At 39.3% G+C, this 8,444-nt stretch overlaps 1 protein-coding gene across 1 annotated transcript in view; it reads left to right on the forward strand.

The window, feature by feature from the left end:
• Positions 1-244: 244 nt before the first annotated feature.
• LOC106895963 (syntaxin-7-like) overlaps positions 245-8,444 on the forward strand; it is a gene marked incomplete at its 5' end in the record, with an annotated part of 30,160 nt that continues 21,960 nt past the window's right edge. The window contains 6 exons of the mRNA XM_014955642.1: positions 245-335; positions 2,326-2,463; positions 3,102-3,154; positions 4,315-4,405; positions 5,498-5,570; positions 6,608-6,690. Of these exons, the coding sequence (XP_014811128.1) occupies positions 245-335; positions 2,326-2,463; positions 3,102-3,154; positions 4,315-4,405; positions 5,498-5,570; positions 6,608-6,690 (529 nt within the window). The remainder of the gene's footprint in view (positions 336-2,325; positions 2,464-3,101; positions 3,155-4,314; positions 4,406-5,497; positions 5,571-6,607; positions 6,691-8,444) is intronic.

Below are 8,444 nucleotides of genomic sequence, written 5' to 3' on the forward strand. Positions count from 1 at the left end.
TTCAGAAGAAACTTTGCCATCGTATTCATACTTGGAATTCCCAAGCAGTTGGCTCAATGTGAGTGTTTCTCCAGCAGCAGCTTCCTCTACCGAAGGAGCGAGCGCTGATAGCGAGAGCTAAGGGTAAAAATGTGCAATTTTTAATTAAAGTATGTGCTGTGTACTATCCTTTTCTTCTTCTGAGTTATTCCACATTCTGCCTGTTCACTTCTGTGTGTTCTAATTTATTTTTTTTGCTTGATAGTCAACCACAAGCACAAGTGCAAGATGAGGAAATTACAGAGGATGACCTCCGTCTCATTGAGGAGAGGGAATCTTCCATTAGGCAGCTTGAGGTAAGTACAAATGGTTTCACAGCAGAGTATGCTTTTAAATTTTTCAAAGAAAAAGCATTTTATGGAGGCCTGAGGATTAATTGCAGATATTAATCTGGAGGAGTTAGGGTTTGTGGGTGTGGTTTTTTCCTTCCACACTATAAATATTGCCTTTATATGTGAAATGTGCTTTAAAAATCTATTGTGTCATGAAAGCCATGTTTTGATACTGTGTTTAACTTCACTGGGTCATGTATGGAATAAGGGAGTGCTCATGTGATTGCAAAAAAGAATACATACCATTTTTTTTCCAACATATTGGTCATAACCTTTTTTTAACACTGATTATATAAAGTAAGCAAAATTAAGCCTTTCCTCCCAGGTTTTCTCAATGTATCGTTCAACATCTTCATTTTTTAAGTGGCTTTTTTGAACATTTCTGGAAATAACAGCGGTGCTCTGTTTCATTCCAGCTTTTGTAATCAAGGGCTTGTCAATAAGTTAAAAATCTGTAAAAACAAGATGTGAACTGTCACACCTGATGAAATACTGGAATCAAGAGACATCTGCAAAGGCAAAATTAATTTTCCCAACCGGTCTGGAATCCACATCTCTTGCCACCAACAGGAGAGATGCTGGAACTGGCATTTTTCAGGAGGTCTCACTGATGAATGTGGAAAAACCCATTCTGTGGATAAATTTTTCAATAATCTCTCCCTTGCCACTCATAATTTAACTTACAGTCAATTGAACTCAACATATATCCATCATTACTTAAGAAGAGATCATATGCACAGGGGTAAAACGGCATCTATCCCTTCATTGTAACCAGGTGGAAGTAGGATTATACAAGAGGTGCAAATGCCTGGCCATATTTTAGAGTTAATTTCTGTAAATTTAAATTTGTGTACTCAAACTAATGCAAAATACCTTCTGCACATGCTTTTATTAATTTGGCTTAAACAGAAACTTAGGTTTTTTTAAACAGGTTTTCTTATCTTGTAGTGTAAAAAAAGTCATGGATGCTTAGTTGTGAGAAGGAGGAGCAGTATTTATATCTAAATGTAGAGAGATGCTAGAAAACATTTATATCAATTAATTCAATGATTGTTTCCTCGCAGGCAGATATTATGGACATCAATGAAATTTTTAAAGATCTAGGAATGATGATCCATGAACAAGGGGATGTGATAGGTAAGTCCAATTCAAATATTCTTTGAATTTTTGGTTTTTTATTTTGTTACTCTGGAGAGCTGCAACATGAACTTTCTTTTGCTGGACAAATTTCTCTAATGAGAATATCAATGCTAAAACAAATCAGGTACAGCCTAAACATGGGTAGGTTGGCTGATGTGACTGGGGATACATTAAGAAAGTTTGTTTAAAATGTAGTTTAAAACATTATGTAGCTTTTCACGTGTATAAAATGTCTGTAAAGGTAGTTTTTTTAATTGTTTGTACATAAAATTGGGGTTCATGTGGGGATTTTTAGGGTATTGGTTAATGCCATAAGTGTGCAGATTCAGCAAAGATTCTTGCTTTGCCCTCCATGCAGACAGGTTGGTTCTTTTAATGAAACGTGGTTGAAAAATACATTTTCTGAGTCTGCTGCTGGGCCATGCTGTTGTTTTCAGAGCTTTTTCTATCACCTTAGCCCATAATCTGTTCGCATTTTTCCAGGAGGGGGAAAAAAAATAATAAATCTGTGTCAATGTGATAGAATACCAAGCTGGAGTCGTGCCTTTTGGGGTGTTCTGTGTGTCTGTTTCCTCTGATTTCGTAGGCCTTAGCACTTTTTTAATCTGAGCAGAGGGCAGTCAGGAGCAAGTTCGAGGACAAGTAAAAGTTTTTTTTAAAAAAAAAGTTTAAAAAAAAAAAAAGCAAATGGTTTTATTAGACCTATTTAGAATAAAAAGAGTATATGCCTTGGCATCAAGCAGCCTGGAAATGGCAGAGCCTTGAGAAGCTGGAGCTCAGTTGACCTGGTAAAACTATTTTTTTGCTCCTGTAGCGTCAAAGAAAAATACAGAAAGACCGACTTGTGGGGGAGTTCACCACAGCACTAACAAACTTCCAACGACTCCAAAGGCAAGCTGCTGAGAAAGAAAAAGACTTTGTAGCCAGAGTAAGAGCCAGCTCAAGGGTATCTGTAAGTATCAGAAAATGTGCCATTATACTGTTTATTGGTGTTAGATGTCAAATTTGCCTCCTCAATGCTACTTGCAGAAGCTCCTGTCTGACTCCAAATACTGCAGAACGTGTGCTAAATGATTTTACAGTAAAGGCTGAATGAAGTTATGTTACTTTTTTCCTTGCCTTTGTCACCCAGAAATATAAACTGTCCCTGGGTTTATGCCATAATCGTGCAAAAAGCAATATTTTGGTAGATTTTGAAATGCTTTTGTTGGGATTTTCGATATCAACAGATATTTTTTTCTATAGGGAAGAATCACTTCCCAGACTTCTCTGCAGTATTACAGTGGAGAAGTGCTGAGAAGCTTGAGATGTTGAGCTTTTTCTTGTTAGCATATCCATTTTGCCTTTTCACTCTGTGCCAAATACAGGTTGTAAATTTTAGCAGGCAGTTCCTGAGTTGAATGTTTTTGCTCATATTTCAGCTTTGTGCATGCATAGAGCAAAACCAGGAGGAGAACATGTTAAATCACGTTTTCAGTTTGAAGTTGACTTACTATAAACCTTATAATATTGACTCATTATAGAAATGCTGACAGTGCTCTTTTCAGGGCCGTAATGTTTTATGTATCTTTTTAAACACTGATCATGTAGGGTGGTGCTGCTGAAGATGGCTACAAAGAAGGAACACTTGTCTCTTGGGACAGGTAGGATGAATTTGTTAGTAAGTCTTAACCTCACTCAAAATAATTAATAGCCTGCAGGGAAGCCAGCTGCCTTTTTTTATTATTATTTTTTCACTTTTAATTATTTTTTTTCTCATCAATTGCCTTTTTTCTGGAGGTAGTTGGGGTAGGTTGTTCAGTTAGGCTTTCTTCTGTAGGGTAATTATAAAGAGGCTCTGGTGGAATAGATGTGAAGAAAAAGGACCATCACCTTCCTGTTTTTTCCCCATGTTTCAGATTTAATTATCTTATTAAACTTCCCTAAGTCTGTATTTGGGCTTCCTGAGACCCAGACTTAGGTAAGTGGGTCCAGAGAAGGGCAACGGAGCTGGTGAGGGGTCTGGAGCACAAGTCTTGTGAGGAGCAGCTGAGGGAGCTGGGGGTGTTCGGCCTGGAGAAAAGGAGGCTGAGGGGAGACCTTCTCGCTCTCTCCAACTGGTGACATGGGACAACAGGCCATGGGACAAGAGGAAATGGCCTCAGGTTGCACCAGGGGAGGTTCAGATTGGATATTGGGAAAAATTTTGGCACGGAAAGGGTTATGAAACCTTGGAATGGGCTGCCCAGGGCAGTGGTGGAGTCACCATCCCTGGAGGTATTTAAAAATCGTGTTGACATAGGGCTTAGTGACATGGGTTAGTGATGGTTTTTATCAGAGTTTGGTTGATGGTTGGACTCAATGATCTGAAAGGTCCCTTCCAACCCAGACAATTCTACAATTCTAAGCACTTTCCAACCTGTGAATGGAGTAAAACTGTTCATTTGTGATAAGCGTTGAGTGTTTACTGGGATCTCTCCCTGCTTTCACGCCCTCCAAGAACTCCTCCTCAGTCTCAGATTGTTTTGTTGGCTACCTCGCTTTTGCCTCAGAATGGGTGTAAACCCTGCAATTTATCATTCAGAAGAAACTTTGCCATCGTATTCATACTTGGAATTCCCAAGCAGTTGGCTCAATGTGAGTGTTTCTCCAGCAGCAGCTTCCTCTACCGAAGGAGCGAGCGCTGATAGCGAGAGCTAAGGGTAAAAATGTGCAATTTTTAATTAAAGTATGTGCTGTGTACTATCCTTTTCTTCTTCTGAGTTATTCCACATTCTGCCTGTTCACTTCTGTGTGTTCTAATTTATTTTTTTTTGCTTGATAGTCAACCACAAGCACAAGTGCAAGATGAGGAAATTACAGAGGATGACCTCCGTCTCATTGAGGAGAGGGAATCTTCCATTAGGCAGCTTGAGGTAAGTACAAATGGTTTCACAGCAGAGTATGCTTTTAAATTTTTCAAAGAAAAAACATTTTTATAGAGGCCTGAGGATTAATTGCAGATATTAATCTGGAGGAGTTAGGCTTTGTGGGTGTGTTTTCTTCCTTCCACACTATAAATATTGAGTTTATATGTGAAATGTGCATTAAAAATCTATTGTCATGAAAGCCATGTTTTGATACTGTGTTTAACTTCACTGGGTCATGTATGGAATAAGGGATTGTGATTGCAAAAAAGAATACGTACCATTTTTTTCCAACATATTGGTCATAACCTTTTTTTAACACTGATTATATAAAGTAAGCAAAATTAAGCCTTTCCTCCCAGGTTTTCTCAATGTATCGTTCAACATCTTCATTTTTTAAGTGGCTTTTTTGAACATTTCTGGAAATAACAGCGGTGCTCTGTTTCATTCCAGCTTTTGTAATCAAGGGCTTGTCAATAAGTTAAAAATCTGTAAAAACAAGATGTGAACTGTCACACCTGATGAAATACTGGAATCAAGAGACATCTGCAAAGGCAAAATTAATTTTCCCAACCGGTCTGGAATCCACATCTCTTGCCACCAACAGGAGAGATGCTGGAACTGGCATTTTTCAGGAGGTCTCACTGATGAATGTGGAAAAACCCATTCTGTGGATAAATTTTTCAATAATCTCTCCCTTGCCACTCATAATTTAACTTACAGTCAATTGAACTCAACATATATCCATCATTACTTAAGAAGAGATCATATGCACAGGGGTAAAACGGCATCTATCCCTTCATTGTAACCAGGTGGAAGTAGGATTATACAAGAGGTGCAAATGCCTGGCCATATTTTAGAGTTAATTTCTGTAAATTTAAATTTGTGTACTCAAACTAATGCAAAATACCTTCTGCACATGCTTTTATTAATTTGGCTTAAACAGAAACTTAGGTTTTTTTAAACAGGTTTTCTTATCTTGTAGTGTAAAAAAAGTCATGGATGCTTAGTTGTGAGAAGGAGGAGCAGTATTTATATCTAAATGTAGAGAGATGCTAGAAAACATTTATATCAATTAATTCAATGATTGTTTCCTCGCAGGCAGATATTATGGACATCAATGAAATTTTTAAAGATCTAGGAATGATGATCCATGAACAAGGGGATGTGATAGGTAAGTCCAATTCAAATATTCTTTGAATTTTTGGTTTTTTATTTTGTTACTCTGGAGAGCTGCAACATGAACTTTCTTTTGCTGGACAAATTTCTCTAATGAGAATATCAAAGCTAAAACAAATCAGGTACAGCCTAAACATGGGTAGGTTGGCTGATGTGACTGGGGATACATTAAGAAAGTTTGTTTAAAATGTAGTTTAAAACATTATGTAGCTTTTCACGTGTATAAAATGTCTGTAAAGGTAGTTTTTTTAATTGTTTGTACATAAAATTGGGGTTCATGTGGGGATTTTTAGGGTATTGGTTAATGCCATAAGTGTGCAGATTCAGCAAAGATTCTTGCTTTGCCCTCCATGCAGACAGGTTGGTTCTTTTAATGAAACGTGGTTGAAAAATACATTTTCTGAGTCTGCTGCTGGGCCATGCTGTTGTTTTCAGAGCTTTTTCTATCACCTTAGCCCATAATCTGTTCGCATTTTTCCAGGAGGGGGAAAAAAAATAATAAATCTGTGTCAATGTGATAGAATACCAAGCTGGAGTCGTGCCTTTTGGGGTGTTCTGTGTGTCTGTTTCCTCTGATTTCGTAGGCCTTAGCACTTTTTTAATCTGAGCAGAGGGCAGTCAGGAGCAAGTTCGAGGACAAGTAAAAGTTTTTTTTAAAAAAAAAGTTAAAAAAAAAAAAAGTTGAAGTACTGAGAGTTTCTACTGCAGTTGGGATCAAAGGTTCAGTTCTGGTTCTACACCAGGGGAGCTGTTACTGATGCAAATTCAGCCCCTCATTGCCTGGGTGGTTCAAAAATGAACTTGGGAAGAAGTACAGGATGGATCAAGCTTCTCTGGCAGGGGGGTTGGAACTGGATGGTCTTTGAAGTCCCTTCCAACCCAAACCATTCTATGATTCGATGATAATTGATGAAGACACCAGCAGCTGGGGGGGACAGCTATTACCTATGCTCCTAAGTGTATTTCGGCAACCCAAACCTTTGGCTGGGTGATAACTAACCAAAATTTGAAATGTTTTGTTTTAAAATAAAGACAGCATCGAAGCCAACGTGGAAAATGCAGAGGTTCACGTGCAGCAAGCGAACCAGCAGCTGTCGAGAGCAGCAAACTACCAGGTACTGAATTTCACTGAATTTCACTGAATTTTAGAGTTGGAAGGGACCATAGAGATCATCTAGTCCAACTCCCCTGCTGAAGCAGGATTGCCTAGAGCTTGTCAGAGCATGTTACTCAGGAGCATCCAGGCGGGTCTTGAAAATCTCCAAGGAAGGGGACTCCACACCCTCCCTGGGCAGCCTGTTCCAGGGCTCTGTCACCCTCACCGTGAAGAAGTTTCTCCTCATATTTGAGTGGAACCTCTTATGTTCCAACTTGTGCCCGTTGCCCCTCGTCCTCTCAGTGGGAACCACTGAAAAGAGTCTGGCTCCCTCCTCCTTCAACCCTCCCTTGAGATACTTGTAGGCGTTGATAAGGTCTCCCCTCAGCCTTCTCTTCTCCAGACTAAAGAGTCCCAGCTCTCTCAGTCTCTCCTCATAGTCAGTGCCAACTGCCCGTTGTCTGTAACTGCCCTTTCTCAGTCCTGATTTCTACTTTCTTACAAAGTTCAGATTTTGCTCACAGATTTCCTTAAAGCTTGGAGAATTACCTAAGGGTTTGTGTTAGACTCTGATGGTATTTCTAAAAGTCAGTGAGCTCTGAAAACTCTGGGTTTCCTGTAAAATTAGCCAGGCTGTTTCAGAGCACCTGGAGTTACACCTTTGTTTAAAAACAAAAAGAAATAACCCTAAACAATCCAACCCCTCCTTTTATGGCTCTTCTTTAGCAACACTTCTTTAGAGCAATCTTCTAAAGGTCCCTGGAGGAGAAGGGAAGACAGAGCAGGGAAGTCTTTGGAAGATGCTGTCTGTTAGCATGAATTTTCGCTGTCTAAAATCTTCTCAAAGCTGGATATATCCAGCTTCTGGTAATTGCTACCTTGATGTTAAAAACATATTTCAAACTCTCAAACTTTTTTTTGAAAAGCCTTTTTAAAATACCTATAAATGCTAGTTCTTTATAACAATTTGAAACTTACTAAAAATAATCTTATTAGTAATAAATCTTCCCTCTTAAATCAGAGCTGGAGTTAGTCCTTAGATTTTTTTTTCACTTTTTTTTTTTTTTTAATCCTCTTTTATGTGTTAGTAGTAGCCAGGACAGTAAATCAATGACAAAATGTCTGAAGGATTGCCTGTTATTTTCAGAAGTGAGAGAGGGAAAGGGATGGATTCTAGGTGAGCTGGATTCTATGTGACACCAACTGGCACGTTATATATGGTTGATACCAGATTTATGATACCAACTAAGTTCAGGGTCAGGAACGGGAAAGAGTAGCAGGCAAAATTTTATGTGGAAGACCTTAGTTTTCTGCTTGAAATGCAAAATGAAAAATTTTGTGCTTTATCTTGAGGAGAAAAGGTTGAAAGAGGGGAGATTTAGATGAGATGTCAGGAAGAAATTCCTGACTGTGAGGGTGGTTGCCCAGAGAAGCTGTGGCTGCCCCATCCCTGGAGGGGTTCAAGGCCAGGCTGGATGGGGCTTGGAGCAACCTGGTCTGGTGGGAGGTGTCCCTGCCCAGGGCAGGGGGGTTGGAACTGGATGATCTTTAAGGTCCCTTCCAACCCAAACCATTCAATGATTCTGATTTCAAAAGAAGGTCATCAAGACTTTTGACAAGCTTGTGTTCAGCAGGTCTTGCAGCAGAGGTGGCACACCTGGCAGAGCTGGCCTATTTGAAAACCTATAAATACTGAAAGGGTGGGTGTCAGGAGGATGGGGCCAGTCTTTTTTCAGTGGTGCCCAGGGACAGGACAAGAGGAAATGGGCACAA

This window comes from Calidris pugnax, unplaced genomic scaffold (genome assembly GCF_001431845.1).
Source record: "Calidris pugnax isolate Ruff unplaced genomic scaffold, ASM143184v1 scaffold212, whole genome shotgun sequence".
NCBI classification, from domain to species: Eukaryota; Metazoa; Chordata; class Aves; order Charadriiformes; family Scolopacidae; genus Calidris; species Calidris pugnax.